The sequence below is a fragment of the Carcharodon carcharias genome, chromosome 11 (genome assembly GCF_017639515.1).
Source record: "Carcharodon carcharias isolate sCarCar2 chromosome 11, sCarCar2.pri, whole genome shotgun sequence".
NCBI classification, from domain to species: domain Eukaryota; kingdom Metazoa; phylum Chordata; class Chondrichthyes; order Lamniformes; family Lamnidae; genus Carcharodon; species Carcharodon carcharias.
In genome coordinates, this window is record NC_054477.1 from 78,143,750 (window position 1) to 78,163,434 (window position 19,685).

Below are 19,685 nucleotides of genomic sequence, written 5' to 3' on the forward strand. Positions count from 1 at the left end.
ATTGCATTCCTGAGTGCTTCCTGAGAGTTTGATTAGTGAATGCTGGGGCACTTTGAGGGGGGATGTGAGACTTCAGGGGTAGCACAGGCATAGCAAAGGGGTCCAGGAGGCAGTGATAGTGGAGCTGAAGGCAAGCAAAGCAGAGTCAGTGCAAGAGTATAAGCCACCCTAGGTAAACCTTCAGCTTTGTGCTCTTCCCTACAATTAAAATAAACACTGGGGAGGCGATGGTGTAATGGTACTGTCACTGGTATTCTAGAGACCCAGGATAATGCTCTGTGATTCCAGACCCACAGCAATATGGTTGATTCTGAAATGCCCTCTGAACAACAGCAATTAAGGGTGGGCAATAAATGCTGGCCTAGCCAGCGGTGTCCACATCCCATGAATGAATAAAAAAAAAAGAATGAAAGATATTCTGCATTTATAATTACAGATTTATCTTAGATGAAAAAGGAGAACATTATGATACCTACTCGTTGTTCAACACTTTACACAGGACGCGTACTAGAAAAAATGTACATTATTACATTATAATGTATAATATGGTTCTCATGTTGTAATACTATGGGCAGGATTTTCAGCTCAGCGTGTGGACCTGCATCCGACACGCCTCAGCATGAAATAGCGCACGATGACGTTGGGCGAGCATCACAACGTCATCATGCACTCGCGCGAAATGTCGGTCGGCGTGTGTACGCAAGAGTGGGCAGCCTGCCCGCCAACAATTAAGAGGCCTTTTCAGGCCCTTAAACTGGTAATTATGTTGAATTTTTCACTGCCCGTCCAACCTTATGGTTTGACAGGACAGAGAATAGGCCAGGCAGTCTTTGCGTTTTTGCAAAACCTCATCCACGAGTGGGATGAGGTGTGAATAACAAAGCAATAAAAAAAATTTCAAACTCATTTTCAACATGTCCCTGTTCATGGGACAGAGTCACATGTGGGGGCATGTTTCCCTTATTTTTCAAATCTTTATATTTCATTTTTAAATCCTTCAGCTCCCTGAAGCGGCTGTGTCCTCAGGGAGCTTTTGCTGAGCACGCCCCCCAACATGCTCAAACTTCAGGTCTCAAACGCCTCCCAACCCCACCCTGGCAGCGCTGAGGCACTCAGTGCATGTTTCACACTGGCTGGTTGTTAGTGTGAAATCGCGGTGGGGGCCCAATTGTGGACCATTTCGCAGCCGCTCCTGGGCCCGCCCCTGAGCCTGCCTGAAAAGGGGAAAATCCTCCCCTATGACCTGGATTTTCACCTCTGTTATTGCAAAAATGGCGTGAGAGGCCCAAATCCACCCCCGAACATGGCACCTACCATTTTCGTGGGGGTGGAAGTAGGCCCAGCTTGGTATTCCTGCAGACACATTTCACTGAGGCAGCTGCCCATAAAAGTCAGAAGCTGCCTCCCTTCATGTGTTATGTTGGTGTGCTAGGTCTTTGAAGTATGATGTGTGCAGATTAGACCTGGTAGGAGCAGGTCTGAACTTTGTGGATTCGTTTGCATAGACAGGGTACCCTTTTGGAGGGTAAGGTACCCCTTTGGATATGGTCCCAGGACAACTTTGGGGGAGGTCAGGTGCCCTTTGGGATTACTAAAGGCATAAATGTGAGGAAAAAGTGCATACATGCATTGCAACTGTGAAGCCCATTTGATTTGTCAAAAAGAACTGTCAAAAGTGTTAAGATGAACTTTCAAATGGAGCTGTCAAGCTATTTAAAATGCCTGCCTTTTAACTCTTTGAAAAAAAAACTGTCTGGCATGTTAAAAAATTATTGCTTGCTATTTCACTCAATTTGTTGACATAAACCTTAGGGCTACCATTATTGAATTTGTGCAACATGACTGATTTCATAACTGTTCATTATCACAGTAGGGTGCCTGCCATTTCATAATTTGATTGACAACTCTTAATGATTATGGACTCTTTGAACTGGGGCTATGGATTTCAATGCATTTTTTTTATAAGGAATTACGCAAGTGAATGAAATGTTTGTTGCTATAAGTGATAATGTAGTTGAAGGAATGTAAACATAATAAATGGGCTTTTACAAATGAAAGTTTTATTTTTTAAATCAAGTTTACAATAGACACTTGGAACTTTATTTTCTTTAATCTCAGCATGGTCCTGAGGTCTATCCATGGTAGTTACTGGGTGAGTTGGCATGGTAGGTGCAAGGGAAAAGGGTGGTGGATGGGGAAGCGTTGGTTGGCATGGAGGGTATGAAGAGCTTTGGGGGGTGGGTGGGGGCCATGAGGTGGCATGGGTTGGCATGGTGTTTGTGTGGGTGTGAGGGGTGAGTGTTGGAGGGCTGTTTTATGTTTTCCTTTTCTTTTAAAACTTAGATTACAATGCCGGTACACTGAGGCAGGCCTTCTGTCCAGCCCTTCTCCGCATGCGGCAGCCTCCGCACTCGTTCTGGGGTCACCTGGCTCGACTCCTAGGGAACCCGCTAACCCAGGCTGAAAATCCGACCTGCTGGGCCATAGGGTTTACGGAGCAGGGAAATGTCCTGACTTTGCGCTCCCGACATGGGAGCGAAAATCCAGGCTTATATGTTCCTGCAACAGTTACTAGATGATTTTATTCACAATTTGCACAAACAAAAATCACTATGATAGAGTGGGCTAGATTAAATTACATTCTTTGATATTATTTACTGCTTTGCAGTTTCAGAATAGTGATGTAGATGTACAAATTTGTAAACTGTTGCATAAACAGAATAAGGAATGTAATATGGAATTTTGGAAGGCTGCAATGTAAATGGAAATCGAAATGTATGTCTGAATACATAGATGTGTATCAGTAGATAGAGACCTTTCATTTCTAATGCTGAAGCCTGTTTGTTTACTTATGAAGTTTCCTGAATGGTTCATTCAGTTTTTTGCCACCCCCCACCCCAAATTTTGCCACTCCAGGTAACCGCCTAGTTGCCTAGTGGTTGCACTGGCACTGAAGCAAGGACATTCCTTCAAATGGGGGTTAGCCACTCTGAATCAGTGATAAGCAATGATGAGGAGCAGCATCTGTAGATGTAGATCCCTGACCATGAGGGATGCAGAGGAGAGGAATAAGGGACTGGGAGACAACAAAAGCAACACTATCACTATTGCATGTACCAACAAAGGATATGCTTCTTAAAAATGTCACAGCATATCCAGACAATTGGTTTCTGACTTGTGTGCCCTCATCGAGAATCACCACAGGTTTTGTAGGTCTTGCGGACATGCCTTGCTGGTAGCCATAAAAGTCACAGTAGCTCTGAACTGCTTCACATGTGGGTCCTTCCAAGGATTTGCTGCTGGCCTAGGTGTATTTCTCAAGTGGCTCCTCATCATTCCATAAGGCAGGTTACAGTTGTGCCATTTGAGAGAGCTATGAATTATATGAAGGTAGTTCCAAATGGATAGGGCAATGCAAGCACAGATGACAGTAAGATTTTCCTCAATCACTGGATTCCCTTAGGTACATGGGGTTGTCAACTGCAGCCATGTGGCTATCAAGGAAATGATTGGACAGGGGAGGAGATTCCTGAACAGGAAGGGATTTCCCTCCCTAAAAGTGCAGTAAGCCTATGAGCATTAACATTTCATGCAGGTGTGTGCAAGGTATCCAGGCAGCAGCCATAATTCCTCCATCCTCAGGCAAGCACAGGTGCCACAGCTCTTCATTGGACTCGCAAAACTCTGTGGGCGGCTGTTAGTGGGCAGGGATATCTCCTGAAGAGATGGCTACTGACTCTGATGCGAGACACTGCAACAGAGGCACAAAGGATCACCACAGTCGAGGTCATTGGACTTTTGAAGATGTATTTCTGGTGCCTTGAATGGTCAGGAGCTGCTCTCCAGTCCACCGCCGTGTGGGTGTCTTGCGTTATGGTTGTATGCTGTGCTCTCTATTACATGACTCTGATGAAGAGGAGGAGTAGAGCATCACATTTCCCTGGAGGAGGAGGAGGACGAAGAGGCAGTGGATGATGATGCTTATGCTTTTGCAAGACCTTCTAGAAGGCCAGGTTAGAGGTCAAAGCATTGCACAGGATGCCAGGGAATCCCAGGCAGCTCTAATCCAGGCATGTTTCTCTTGAGGGTGCCTCATCTTGGAAAACACTTGGCTCTGGCACACGCATTCATCTAAACTAGATAACACATCCACCGTGCACACAATGCAAAGGTTTTCCATTGCTCCCCACAATGAAGAAAGCATAAATCACCACTGGCCACTCATTTAACAGAGTACAAATCTTTGCCTTGGTCCCCCATCTCTTCCTCCTTTTTTCTGATTTAATCAAAGACTGGAAACATGGTCTCAGTTCAAATATGTCCACTACATTAATTTCTTATATCTTTATTCAAACATAAAATATGTCACCCAACTGAACATTACCAATGTGGTGGCCTTCGCTCACGACCACTCCTATAGGGTGCTCCCTTTGTTGGAAATGTTGGAACAGGCTGCTCACTTGTGTCTGTTTGAGGCTGAGATGTCCATAGTAGTTGTCCTCATCTTGGGAATTGCTACTTGGTGCACCTCCACAGGCTGCTCCACTGGTGACAATGTAGGGGCAGCTCACAGGTCCTTGCTGTATAGATGGTACCACAGTCAGGGCAGCCATGGTGTCAGATGCTGAAGGGTGACCCCCCACCCCCTCAACATCATCTCTTACATCCTCAACCCTTTGATGGATCCCTTGAACATCTGAGGGAACCAGAAATTTAGGCACAACAGGCATCCACTCCATGCAGCTTTATGCCATTAGTGCCACTGAGCAGTCAATGCTACAACTGTCTCATACATTCTGTGCATGGCAGTGTGCTGCTCCTGAATGTACTCAGGATGCTGCCACATATGGATTTCCAAGACGTTGGCCACTCTCTCAATGCACAAGATGAATGGGCTTCTCAATTCTGTGCCCACGACTTCACATCAGCTCAGAGAACTCTGACATGTGAGCACACATTTTATGCTGCTGGTCCAGGAATACCCACCATGTTTGTACCACTTGAGGCTGTGCATTTCTGCCCAGCTGAGCATGGCTGTGTCCATCCTCCAATGGGGACTGCCCACAGCAGCCTTTGCCTCCCTTGCCTCCTCCTGATCATCCATGGTGTTGCTCACACTGTGCCACCCACTCTAAGACTGCATGAAGACCCACCCAGGAGTGTGTGTATCTGTGCTAGTGGACGGTGGGTTGCACATTTTTATTTAATTCTTTCCAGCAATGTGGGTGTCACTGGTTAGGCCAGCTTTTATTGCCCATCCCTAATTGCCCTCGAGAAAGTGGCGATGAGCCGCCTTCTTGAACTGCTGCAGTTCATGTGGTGTAGGTACCGCCATAGGGCTGTTAAGAAGGCAGTTCCAGGATTTTGTCCAGGCAACAGTGAAAGAACAGCGATAGAGTTACAAGTCATGATGGTGAGTGGCTTGAAGGGGAACTTGCAGATGGTGGTGTTCTCATGCATCTGCTACTCTTGTCTTTCTAGGTGGTAGAGGTCATGGGTCTTGAAGATGCTGTCAAGAAGCCCTGGTTATTTGCTGCAGTACATTTTGTAGATGGTGCACACGGCTGCCACTGTGCGTTGGTTGTGGAGGGAGTGAATGTTAAAGAGGTGCATGGGGTGCCAATCAAGTGGGCTGCTTTTGTCCTGGATGGTGTTAAGCTTTTTGAGTGTTTTTGGAGCTGTAGTCATCAAGGCAAGTGCAGAGTATTTCATCACACTCCTGACTTGTGCCTTGTAGGGTGGATAGGCTTTGGGGAGTCAGGAAGTGAGTTATTCACCACAGAATTCCCAGGCTTTGACCTCCTCTTGTAGCTACAGTATTTATATGGCCAGTCCAGTTCAGTTTCTGGTCAATGGTTACCCCATGATATTGATAGTGGGAGATTCAGTCATGGCAATGCCATTGAATGTCAAGGGGAGATAGTTGTATTCTCTCTTGTTGGAGATGGTCATTGTCTGGCACTTGTGTGGCACAAATGTTACTTGCCACTTAACAGCTCCTCTGAATCCCCTTGAAGCAACCTTGCATCCTCCTCACAGCTCATATTTCCACCTAGCCTGAATATTGTCCAGGACTTGCTGCATATGTACTCGGGCTGCTTCAATATCTGAGAAGTTGCAAATGGCATTGAGCACTGCGCAATCATCAACGAACATCCCCACTTCTGACCTCATGATGGAAGGAAAATCATTGATGAAGCAGCTGAAGATGGTTGGGCCTAGGACACTACCCTGAGGAATTCCTGCAGTGATGTCCTAAAACTGAGATGACTGACTTCCAACAACCATAACCATCTTCCTTTGTGCTAGGTGTGGCTCCGACAATGGGACAAAGTCAGGGGCTGAGGCTTCTCCATCATTACATGTTGGTTTCCCTTACTTGCCCACCTCACAGTCACATCCTCCTGTTCCTCACTACTGACCAAATCTAAGGTTCTGTCTAACCCAAGGGGAGTGACTGCCTTCTGGAACAAAGTGTCCAAGTAATTCTTCCCCTCCCTGATGCCCTGCAATGTCCATAACTTGGACTGTAGCTCAGCAACCCGGAGTCAAAGTTGCCCAAGCTGCAGAAAATTGCTGCAGATATGGCTGTCTGGGACTACAAGGCATTCCAGAGATTCCCACATGCTGCAATCATGGCACAACATCAGCACTGCCATTTCTGTCCAACCTTATTTATTTAATTAGCCAATTAGTTAATAATTTACACAAAGTAAATGACAGTTGCGCCCAACTAGTTTGGAGACCACGAAAGAAGCTCACCAACCACTGGAAACTCACCATCTCCAAAAAAGTGCACCTCTTTCACCCTCTGCTCCAAAACAAAAATGAGGGCTTGTGTCAAAATTGGGAGAGCTGTCCTACAGAGTAATCAAGCAACAGCTTAAAATAGTCAAACTCATGGAATCATATCTTACAGACAATGCCCCAGACACCACTATCACAATCCCTGTGTGTGTCTTGTCCCAACAACAGGACAGACCCAGCAGAAGTGGCAGCGCAGTGGTATACAGTCAGGAGGAATTTGCCCCAGGAGCCCTCAACGTTGACTCTGGACCCCGTGAAGTCTCATGGCATCAGGCCAAAGATGGGCAAGGAAACCTCCTGCTGATTAGCACTTACTGCCCCCTCAGCTGATGAATCAGTGCTCCTCCATGTTGAACACCATTTGGAAAAAGCACTGAAGATGGGGGACTTCAATGTCCATCACCAAGAGTGGCTCGGTAGCACCACTGCTGGCTGAGTCCTCAAGGACATAGAAACTAGACTGGGTCAGCGGCAGGTGGTGAAGGAACCAGCAAGAGGGAAAAACCTACTTGACCACGTGCTCTCCAATCTGTCTCTTGCAGTGAGGAGTGGCAGGGGGGGTGGAATCCAATGGTCATGGTCCATGTAGGTACCAACAACATAGGTAAGACTAGGAAAGAGAGTATGAGAAGCTAGGCACTAAATTAAACAGAACTTCAATACTAAGAATCTTTGGATTATTACCTCAGCCATGTGCAAATTGACATAGGTAAATAAATTAGAGAGATGAATGCGTGGTTCATAGACTGGTGTGGGAGAAATGGGTTTTGATTCATGGGACACTGGCACCAGTACTGGGGAAAGCAGGAGCTAAACTGTCGGGATGATCTACACCTGAACTGTGCTGGGGCCAGTGTTCTAGCGAGCCGCATAACTAGGGAAGTAGGGAGAAGGGATCATGCAGGAAAGATTGAATAATTGAAGGGAAATGACAAGGCAATATATCGAGGTAGCAATAAAGGTAATGATAATCAGAATATGGCAGGAAGGGACAGTGATTGCAAACTTAAGAGTGCACTAGCAAACTCACTAGGGTGAGTTTACAAAAACAGTAAAATAAAAGCTGAATTAAGAGCTCTGTATCTGAATGTCTACAGCATTTGCAATAAAACAGATGAATTGGTGGCTCACATAGAAAATCATATGTATAACCTGATAGTCATTACAGAGATGTAGGTACAAGGAAACCAAGCTGAATATCCAAGGGTATGTGACATCAGGAAGGACAGGAAGCTGGGAAAAGTTAGCTCTGTTATTAAAGAGGGCATTAGTACTCTCTCCGCAGGTATGGCCAGATCTGCTGAGCATGTTCAGTATTTTTTGTTTTATTTCAGATTTCCAGCATCTGCAGTATATTGATTTTTATGAAAGTTAATGTTTAGATTCCATACCAGTGAATTTGGAGGAGAAAGAGGAACGTGTTGAGATGGGGATCAAATCACGGGTGTGAAATTACTTGCTACAGAGACTGAAGAAAGAAAAATGAAGGCGGATACCTTGAGAAGAAACTTAGGCTTGTGGGTGGGAGCTTGGAGGACAGTTAATAACATGGGTTTTAAAGGAGAGGCATAGAGGGGTGTAATAGGATGAAAGACCTGCTGGAAGAAAAGATGCTAGAAGAATAAGGCCGGAGGCCAAAATGTGCCATGATAAAGGCCATACCGAGACTGATTCATATCTTAACCAATTTTCATCTGGGTGCCTTTTTAAAAAAACCTAAGGGTAGACATTGTTTTCAAAAACTCAGCATTAAATTTGTCCAAATTGTTTCAGCTGAAAAATAGCCAAACTAAATCTAGAAAACTACATTCCCTTATATGAAAATAGATCAGATTTTTCTCTTTGTTGGCCTTGGGAAACACTCAGATTCTAGGTGTGGCAAAGAGGAACTGAAACAAAGACACCATATATTGGGTCTCACCCCGCAAGCTGCCCCATTTGCAATGTTCTGCCAATCTGAAATACAATATCTGAATCAGTAAATATCTTTGTAATATAATGGAAGACACAGAAGTACATTTCCTGACAAACAGGTATTGATATTGTTCAATTATATTCACTTAAGGCTCACAACTCATAGCAGACTGGATCTGTCCCTTCCCTGATTGCTTTGTAGGAATCCCCGTTGTTTACACTATATTTTAAGTAATGCTAATTACCTGCCAGGACTTTTGCAGAATGAATCCTGTGTGTGACATATGGCTGTATTGCATAACTAATCTTTTTTGTTATCTGCATTTCGTTCTTACTTGGTTAATACAATTACAAATATGTAAAAATAGATAATCAGGAAAAGACTCGCTGGCCAATCCGGCTTGCCCATTAGAGTTGTGATGCATTACGCATCACAATACATATAATCTCCACCCCTACCTGTAATTCCCTGGGAAGGTGAAAAAACAGATAGCAACCTCATGTCAATTAGGAGAAAAGAATTCTGGAAAATTCCTCTGACTTCCTTATACATTTTTTCCGTTGTGCTTGTTTTCATTCCTGTACATGTGCATTGCTGCACCATACATGTAAAGCCAAGATTTGGGAATTTTGACTCCCCCCAAATTCCTTAATTCACCAAAGGGTCTTGCCAATATAATGCACTTTCTGCTGCATTGCTCAACATCTGCAAAAAATTGGATTTATTGCCCTTTTCTCCTTCATGAAAAAATTGCCAACTTTACCTCAGGGCAAATCTGCTTTCATCACTATCCATCCCTGTGATAATGTTTATAGAACTTTTGGAGGAACAATACTTTACCAAATTACTTTAATGGATAAAACTGCTTCCATGAGCATCTATATTTTATTTGTATTGACATATGGGAATTATTAAGTAAGTTTATTGGATGTTGCATAAACTACAAAAAAGCTTCACACGTGAATGAATAAAACATTGCTCTTACAAACAATCACATCTGGTCAAGTATTCTTACAATGCTTCACTTTATGTTTGATGTTATTAACTACAAAGACAAGAAAATACCAACTTAAATTTGTGATAAAAGCAAAATACTGCGAATGCTGGAAATCTGAAATTAAAACAGAAAATGCTAGAAAAACTCAGCAGGTCTGGCACATCTGTGGAGAGAGAAAAACAGAGATCATCTTTTAAGTCCAATATTGTGTTCCAATGAAGAGTCATATTGGACTTGAAACGTTCATTCTGTTTCTCTCTCCACAGATGCTACCAGTCCTGTGGAATTTTTCAGCAGTAAGGCTTACTCCAGTAATTCCTCCTGCCAGCCTCAGCAGGGCGAATTTTCCAGTGACCTTAAATCGCTACAGGTTCCGTCTCCTTACCCAGAGGACAAGCTTTCCCTAGCCTTCTCCCTGGTAGATAGCAGAAGGCAGCATTTTCCTGCTGCTCCCAATGGCTGCTGTTGTCTCTCTCTCTCTTCCAGACTCTCTCTCTCTGCTCCTGTTCAAAGTCTTGAAGACAGAAAGTCTGCAATAACAAAACATCTGCTTCTGCCGTTGTTTTCAGGTGGTAAACCTGGCACGTACATTTCAACAGAACTCAACATTTTCCATTGGTCTCCATGGTAACCAAGCCACACAAACATGTGTTGGGCAGAACTCATAGCAGATCACATGACTCTTCATTACTCCTTTTTACCTTAAATTAAAAATTCAGTTTAAAACACAACCGCCTCACAAAACCTCACATTCATATTAACATGACTTGTCAAATTGAGTGAGTTCAATCTTCAAATGGCATATCCTACCAACTGCTCCACTAGCCTCATCCACTGCTCAATTCCAGATGCCCATCATTCACCTACTGACAATCTCTATCAATCAGTACTTAGCCCTTCAATTCATATATTATACCCCACCCTCAAACTCTTAGACTGTTGCAAGCCTCACAACCACAACTCACAACTGGCAGCTATTCAACCAATACGGGTATATCACTCAAACATAATGCAAGACACAGAGCTGGCATTTTCTCAGCCCCACTAAGATGGCTTGGGAGGTGGCAGTGTGTGGAACTTTACAAAGATGAATGTTGGGTCATCTGTCTGACGTGTTCCCACCTCCATGCGCTTTTTATTAGGTGGACAAGGAGGCTGATGGCAACCTGCCTGGCAGTGGCAAGAACCCAGTTAAGGGTGGTAATGAACCACTTATCGACAACTTTCCATGCTGCAAGGGAATATCCCTGGGACGCACAGGCTCCCGCCATGTCAGGAGCCTGGCAATACAGCAGAGTCAACTTCGCAGCAGGATGTTCATCCTGAAACTCACTTGAATTTATTTGCTGGTAGTTATTCACAAAGGGGGACCTTCCCTGAGGCAGAAGGGTTGCCCCTGCTACTACTTCATGGAGACTAATATCTCTGCTACTGCATGCCCTTTTTCAATGGTAGCTGCATCCTTCCCACTGAGGTTGCCTCCATAGTGTCACTGCAGCTCCTGCTGATGGCCTGGCATTGCCCACTCTGCAAAGGCAGATGGCGGCCACGTCCATTAGCTGTGCTGATTGGGCCTCCTGATGCCTAATCTGGCTGCTGTCCCTAATTGGATGAGGCTCACAAAGGCATCTTCTTAATTGACCACGTCACACCATTTGCTTTCTTGGTTCCTGACCTGGAATTAATCCTGATATTGAGATTGGCACACTAGCACAAAATTCAGCCCAAATTGACACACTTCCCTCTATCTTGCAAGAGAAGGTGGCACATAACAGGAGTCAGTGGATAAGAACTGGAGAGGACAAGTAGCCCCAGTGGAGAAGATAGTGCTAGCCAGCATGAGGAAGAGCACCGCTGAAGTCATGGCCACTTGTGGCCACTTCTCCCTCATCCCAAAATCTCTACTGACTGAGAAACTGCAGAGAGTGTAAGCATGTACTTCTTACTTTCTCCTCTTCCCTAACCACAATCAACCCTGTCCCTTTTTCATTGCAGATACTCAAGAACAGGAACTTTCCTAGTCAGAAGTGGAAGAGAGTGAAGATGAAGAGTCACCATCACTTGGCCATGCCCAGAGACTAACACTGTGAATATTTTAGAAGATATGATGGTGGAATCTGCATGTGGTGAGATCCAGGACAATAGTCTGTGGGTTGGACAGGATAGTGTAGGTGTCAGCTCACCACAGGAAGAGGTCACAGACTAGTTCTGCCACAGAGGACTCAGCTGATGACTTTGATGGATCAGCCTTCAGAAGAAGATTGATGGGTGTACATAAACCAAATACTTGGTGCACTGGGAAGTGTGCTAGGACTTGTGCTCAATGTCAAGGACTATGGAGGAGTCCAGCATCAACTTGGTGCAGAGCTTTACACCAATATTTGCACATTGAGTCCAGGCAGAAAGGGGCCATCTATGTTGTAGCCTCCCTTCCTCTTCTTCCAGTTCCTCTTTTCCCTCTTCCTCTTCCTTGTTTTCCAGCTCCTCAGCTTCTCTCATGATGAATGACAGCAAAGGTTGTTCTGTCATAATTGCCAGGTTGTTCAACAGGCAGCATACTACCACAAACGTTGATGCTCGCACACTGAGTTCCACAGGGTTCTTGCAAAGCTGTCCAGGCAGTGGAAGCATTGTGTGAGGACAGTGATGGTAATATCTACTGAGACAACATTGTAGCCCTGTTGTTCACATCTGCACGGGCTCCTGACTGGAGACTAGAGCCATGTCATGAAAGATAATCCTTGTCACCAATAGCCAGCTTTTGACTTGTCATGGTGATTTAAGTGCAAGTGGCACAGAGACTGCTGCAGGACAAAAAAATTGTGACTGTTGCCAGGATAATGGATGTTCACTTGCCTGATGTGCTGCCTGCAGTTACACCCAAGGTGCACATTGTGAGACTGAAATCTCTTTTAATGAAAATGATGAGGCACGTACAAAACAAAGCGTGCGCAGTCAATGGCATTCTGCAGCATGGGGAAGCCTGAAATCCCAGCAACACCTTATGCTCACTCCTCCTGCTTATGCCTGTCAAGATGGAATTAAAAGAATGTGTTTCCCTTTACATAGAGAGCTTCTGTGACCTCCCTGAGAGAAGTCCACTGCAAAGCGCAAGGTGCTGCTTACACCTCCAGCAGAAACCTGAGTGGAGCTAGACACATAAAAACTATGTTCACCATGATGGTCACAGGCAATGCTATTGTTGTTCTGTTTTGAGGCTGCCTTTATGGCTGCAGCTGTTGATAGACTTCACTCATGATTGCTTGATTGAAATGAATCATTACACTGGTCATTGCTGAAGTAAGAGAATGTGAAGACCCTCTGCAGATATTGCAATCTGCTGAGAGCCATTCTCTTTCTCCCCAATGCCTTCAGCTCCTCTAGCAGCATTTCCTGTCCTTTTGGGCCTCACTTCATTCACCCAGTCATGCCAATTCCTAGAGGAAGCCCTAAAAGGCCACCCATGTCTGGAAGCAACTTCTTTTAGCATAATGCTTTATATGACAAAAAACAAGCCAAACATACCATCCCCAGTAAAGTATTCAAACTTTAGTCAACTATAGGAAACCTCCAAAACAAGTGCAATTGCATCAGCAGCCAGAAGATATAATTTAACACCTAACCTGTAAGTGCTTCATGATCCATTTTAATAGAGCTGCATGGGGCGGAGAAGCTCCTTTATTCCATTTAACACTGTGTTCAGCAATGCAAGGTGAAGACAGGGTGTTCTCAGGAGTGTGGAATTGCAAAATGGCAGCGGTAGCTTCAAATCACAGTTGCACACTCGCCTGCATCATCATCTTGCTGCGCTATATATCGCTGGTGGTCATTTGTAACGTGTGCAAACTCTTTTACCAATTTGGAGTCCTGCAAACTTCCCATTGGAAACGTGTATGCAAATCTCAGATCCCACTTTTGACTCTTGGCTGACCGCATAGTTCCTACCAAATGGGTGCTACTGGTCCAGTTTAATCCCCAAACTCTTGGAGATGCAACATACCTGCTAAAAGCCTCTAACGGCTACTGTTAAGAACAAAACATATACAATTTTCTTTTTCTAATATGTTACATTGTTTTGCAGGTTTGGTGCAATTTTCATTCATCAACAAACTATTTACAAAAATATTAAGTAGATATACAGCTAACAGACTGAAAAGTTCTTTTGAGTAGCAACAAGCAGAATTCAATATCACAATAGTATTATAATATTGAAGATTTTATTTGAAAGAATGTAGTTATGTATGCTTCTCTAATTTTGTTCAGACATCAACCAATATAGCTAGGGATAAAAAAAATAAAAAAAAAGAAAAGGTTGGAGTACACAACAGGATGGGAAACATCTATAAAAAGAGAGAATGAGTAAATACTTCAGGGTCAAACCTTTCAACAGAACTGGAAAATCTGATAAACTCTATATTCTTTTATCATTTTTCAGACTATGGAACAGTAGTTTTGCTTGTCAATGAAGAGTCTAAGAGGTTGAAAAAATTGACCAACAGCAAGCTCAACAAACAATTTTGCAAATCAAGTAGTTTATGAAATTGCCCTTGATGGTTTATATAACCGCATAGAGGTTGCACAATTTGTGAAATTCTTCACCATCAGCTCAAAATTTTATTGGGTCTGTACAATTTTGATCTTGGATTAAGTACAAGTGCTGAAGAAAGAGCTTACATTTAGCAGAACTCCTAAAGCCTGAGGCAAGTGGGATGGACAAACAGTCCTCCAGCTCAATTTTAATTTGTTCGGATGTTACATACATGAATCTATTATAATTGTTGAGCCACACATAAGGATATCCTCACACTGGACACCTGCATACTTTGGTAGGCTTCAAAATCAGCCTATGAAGGTACTCATACTTTCAACCATAGCAGCATGAGCTGTATTTCTCTGCAATGTAATTATTTTAAAATGTTTGCCTATTTCTTCCTGATCTCATACTTTAGATGCTTGAGTTTCTTAAACTTTGGCAGGAGAGTAGATCAGTCAAAATCTATGGGTATATTTGTAGCTACTTCTCTCCCTTACGGGACCCAGGTAAGCCCTAAGGAAGAGATTGAGTAGAAAATTAATTCACAATAGATTAAAATATCGGGTCAATAGGATAATGGTCCAGTTCATTAGCAATTGCAATTCTCTGAAATATTATCAAAAAATAGATCTGAAGTACAGTATCTACAGCAACAGACAGGCCAATGAAAAAAACCTAAGTGGACCACATCAGACTGATAAAGAAGTATTATAACAGTGACAGAATTAGAAATTCCAAAAGATGAACCTTAAATCACATAATGAACAGTTTACTGAAGACACAGGAATGAAAATCATACCTTTCACTACCTTATCCAGATAGTGAGCTTGAGAGATAAAACAGAAAGGGCATTCAGGAAAGGTTGAAATAAACATTTCCACTAGCTAAGAGACATTAGAGGTTAATCAATTATTACAAAACAAAAAAAGAAAGGACATATATATCAGGAAAACAATGACAAGAAACAACAAAGGTTTCATGGTGATAAAACGGTTTGTGCCATTTTCTTCTGAGGCGGCGTTGCGTTATCTTCATTGCTGTTTTTGCATTTTTCACTATAGTAAAAATATGAATGGGACTTCCAGGTAGAGCCTACAATACTGTGGTGACATTTCTCTGCCATGAAAACTTCACCCAAAATGTCCAACTGGATAAAACTGAGATACAGGCTATTCAACTCCCCAAGCACAAACTATTGAGATCAATGATGATACAAAGTATTTTCATAACGTGAGAAACACTTGAAAGTGCTTGTGGCAAAGGTAACGGAGGTAATACAGGGCTACAGTGATAAAGTCGGGGAAGGGGACTGACTGGAATGCTCTATGGAGAGCCAACATAGAATCGATGGCCTAAAAGGCCTCCTTCTGTGTCGCAATGGCTCTGTAGATCTATGACAATGATTTGGAATGGACTTGTGTACATGTAGGAAATCTGAATAACATGTGCAAGTCACAAATATCCTTATTATACATGGCTTTCCAGAAGGCTCTAAATATTAAACTTGCTTGCCCAACTGTATTTTCCTTTTTAACTCTGAATCTTTTTAAAAAAATAAAATTCTTCTTTACTTTTGTTTAAAGGACATTTTTGAAATCACCAAGGAAGTGCGTTAGATCCATCTCTGATGGTGAAACTGAAGGAACAAGCAATACTTCTGTTTAAGACAGGGACTCCCAAACTGTGTGGGATTGTGAGCTCTCCCTCCTTCAAGGCAACAATGCTGAGACTTTGGCAGGCTAGCCCTGGACTCATTGGTTGCTTGCCACCAAACAGCGAGGGGTAGACGGTGATCCCAAAATGCTCTCTGATCTCAGAAAACTCTTTCAGCGGTGAGTACCGAAGGGGACCAGGATATTTGTATGCAGACAGAGGCAGGCAAGTATAACTCAGTGTATATCAGTGATAGATGCTGTGTGGGACAAACTGGGAGCCGTGCAGCAGAGTGGGAAGGTGAGTGCCGGCTTCAAACTTTACTGTGCTTCTGCTCCTGTTGTACAGACTCTTTACTCCAGGCTGGTGACTGCTTTGCTGGCACCAGCAACTAGACCAAAAGAGGTGGTGAGGAGTGAGGGAGTAAGGCGGTGGGGGCAGTGGTAGGGGGGATGGTGGTGGAAGAGGGGCTGATTACTGTGTGTTGGGGGGAGAAGAGCTGATGACTGTGTGGGTAGGGGTGGGGGGAGAGGTGCTTCACTGAATCTTCTGTCACTGGGGAATATGGATAACTTGACTGAAAACTATTAATGCACACAAAATATTAACCTTTTACAAAGTACTTCAAAAACACAGATTTTCATACTTATATGTGAACTTTAATAATTTCATACTGAATGTTATGGTGCTGCTTTCTTGCTGTTTTGGTTTTGCTGATATCAGGGGTCACATTAATTTTCAAGTGCTAAAATGGGGTCAGATTGGAAAACAGCTTGGGTAGCACTGATTTAAGGCGAATGGTGATTGTGGCTGATCACTTACATATATGATGGAAGATTGTGGAGAGATTAGTAGATGAAGTCAAGGATCTTGAAGCTGATTGACAGGAACATTGGAAGTCAGTGGGGGCTCTATATCGATGGACATGATAATTAGACAGGGAGAAAGCACATTGCATGGAGATCTGGAATAGCTTAAGTTTTGAATGGTGGAAACGGAAAGATGATGACGAGTCACAAGTAGTTCACATTAAAGTTTTGTTATGAAGTCCCAGTAGCATAGTAAATGATCCTCTAGATAAGGGTGCTCATAACATGATAGAATTTCACATTCAGTTTAAAGGTGAGATTTGGGCCTGAAACTGGTGTCTTCAACTTAAATAAAGGTTATTACAAAGATATGAAGACAAATTTTCTTACAGTGAACTGGGAAAATAGGTTAGAAGGTATGATGGTAAATAAGCAGTGGCAGTAATTTAAGGAGACACTTCATACCATTTAACAAAGATATATTCCATTAAGAAGGAGAGACTGCACAAAAATGATGTACTATCTTTGGCTAATCAAGGAAGTTAAGCAACAAATTGAAAGAAAAAGCATACAATGCTGCAAAGATTAATGATAGGCCAGAAGATTGGGAAATTTTAGAAACCAGCAATGGATGACTAAAAACATAATAAAGAGGAAAAATTAGAATATGAGAGTGAATTAGGAAGAAATATTCCATCACACTCCTGACTTGTGCCTTGTAGGTGGTGGACAGGCTTTAGGGAGTCAGGAGGTGAGTCACTCACTTCAGGATTCCTAGCCTCTGACCTGCTCTTGTAGCCGCAGTACTTATATGGCTAGTCCGCCCCCAGGATGTTGATAGCAGGGGATTCAGTGATGGTAATGCTATTGAATGTCAAGGGGCAATGGTTAGATTCTCTCTTGCTGGAGATGGTCATTGCCTGGCACATGTGTGATGCGAATGTTACTTGCCACTTGTCAGCACAAGCCTGGATATTTTCCAGGTCTTACTGGACATGGACTGCTCCAGTATCTGAGGAGTCGTGAATGGTGCTGAACATTGTGCAATCATCAGCAAGTATCCTCACTTCTGATCTTATGATGGAAGGAAGGTCATTGATGAAGCAGCTGAAGATGGTTGGGCCTAGGACACTACGCTGAGGAACTCCTGCAGTGATGTCTTGGAACTGAGATGATTGACCTCCAACAACCACAACTATCTTCCTTTGCGCTAGGTATGATCCAACCAGCGGAGAGTTTCCCCCCGATTCCCATTGACTCCAGTTTTGCTAGGGCTCCTTGATGCCACATTTGGTCAAATACTGCCTTGATAAGGTGCCACAAAACAGGTTACTTTACAAGATGAGATTTCATGCTGTTGGGTGGAATATATTGGCCTGGATTGAGGATTGGTTAGATGAACGGGAAACAGTGGGGTGAATGGGTAATTTTCAGGTTGGCAAACTCTAACTTGTGGAATGCCACAGGAATCAGTGCTGGAGCTTCAATAGCTACAATCTATATTAATGATTTGGGTGAAGGGGACAAGTGTACTATAGCCAAATTTATTGAGGATACAAAAAAAGGGATATAGATAGGCTGAGTGGGCAAAAAATAATGGCAGATTGAGTATAATGTGGGAAACGTGAGATTATCCACTTTGCTTGGAAGAATAGAAACACAGACTATTATTTAAATGGAGAAAGTGCCCGCAGAATGCTATGTTAGAGGGGCTCTTGGGTGTCCTCATACATGGATCACAAAAAGATGGCATACAAGCACAGCAATTAGGAATGTAAATGGATGTTAGCCTTTATTGCAAGAGATATGACGTATAAGGTAGGGAAGTCTTGATACAACTGTACAGAGCATTGATGAGACCATATCTGGACTATTCTGTACCGGTTTGGTTTCCTTATTTCAGGAGGAATGTACATGCATTGGAGGCATTTCAAAGATTTGTCATTAGGCTGATTTCTGGGAAGAAAGGGTTGGCTTATGAGGAAAGATTGAGCAGGGTGAGTTGAGACTTAGTGGAGAATGAGAGGTGATCTTATTGATTTTGAGGAGGCTTGACAAGGTAGATGCTGAGAGAATGTTTCCCCCCACCCTACCCGAAGATGAATCTAGAACTAGGGGGCACTGTTTTAAAATAAGGCGTCTCCTATTTAAGATGGAGATGAGGAGGAATCTCTTTTTTCAGAGGAGCATTCATCTTTAGAATTCTCTTCTCACAAGCCAGTGGAGGCTGGGTCATTGAATACATTCAAGACTATGGCCGGAAATTTCCGACCCCACTGGCGTCGGGCGTCATGGCGGGCAGTGGTGGGGGGGTTGGACAATCTGACGGGAAGACCAAAAATTGGTTTTACACTGTCGTGAAACCAGTTTGTGATCATCCGCTCCACCTATCAATGGCAGGCCGCTTTTCCCGCTGCCGCACATCAGGAATGGCATTTTAATATATTTGCATCTAATTATAAGCCCTGCTTGCTAGAATCATTACCTCACATCAAATTTACCACCCATGCCGGCATGACTTCAGAATGGTGTGCTTCACGGCTGCCTTGAAGAGGAGTACACCTGACGACCTGAGCTTTGAGGGGAACTTGGAGGTAGGTGCACACAACCTTGCGCAGTGCTTGCAAGCATCACCTGCAGGACATCAAGGATGAAGCGCTGCACATTCGGGGGGCACAGGCAAGTCGCTTTTTCCCATCTGGCTTTCAGTGTGGTGCCGGGGCAAAGGTTCCGGTGCAGGTCAGACCGGGGTGGGGTGGGGGGGGCAAGGCAGCACAGATACACTGAAGAAAATACTCAAGCACATACTGGGATGGTAGGGGGAGGAGCAGGATGAGTGAAGTGGCCACGCACTTGGAAAAGCTTGCCAAAAGTGAGCATTCTTCCGCGGCTGAGACCGTTCAGTAGCAGCAGCTCCATTGACATGCTTGGAGTCGGGCCTCTGAAGCTTTTCTGCCCACTCAAGCAGCA

At 43.6% G+C, this 19,685-nt stretch overlaps 1 protein-coding gene across 5 annotated transcripts in view; it reads right to left on the bottom strand.

Annotated features, from left to right (window-relative positions):
* tenm4 (teneurin transmembrane protein 4) overlaps positions 1–19,685 on the bottom strand; it is a 523,453-nt gene that overhangs the window by 143,977 nt on the left and 359,791 nt on the right. The window contains exon 15 of one of the 5 annotated variants that reach the window (XM_041199171.1): positions 15,053–15,079. The exons of the other annotated variants lie outside the window; for them this stretch is intronic. Within the exon in view, the coding sequence (XP_041055105.1) occupies positions 15,053–15,079 (27 nt within the window). The remainder of the gene's footprint in view (positions 1–15,052; positions 15,080–19,685) is intronic. 5 annotated transcript variants of the gene reach the window in all.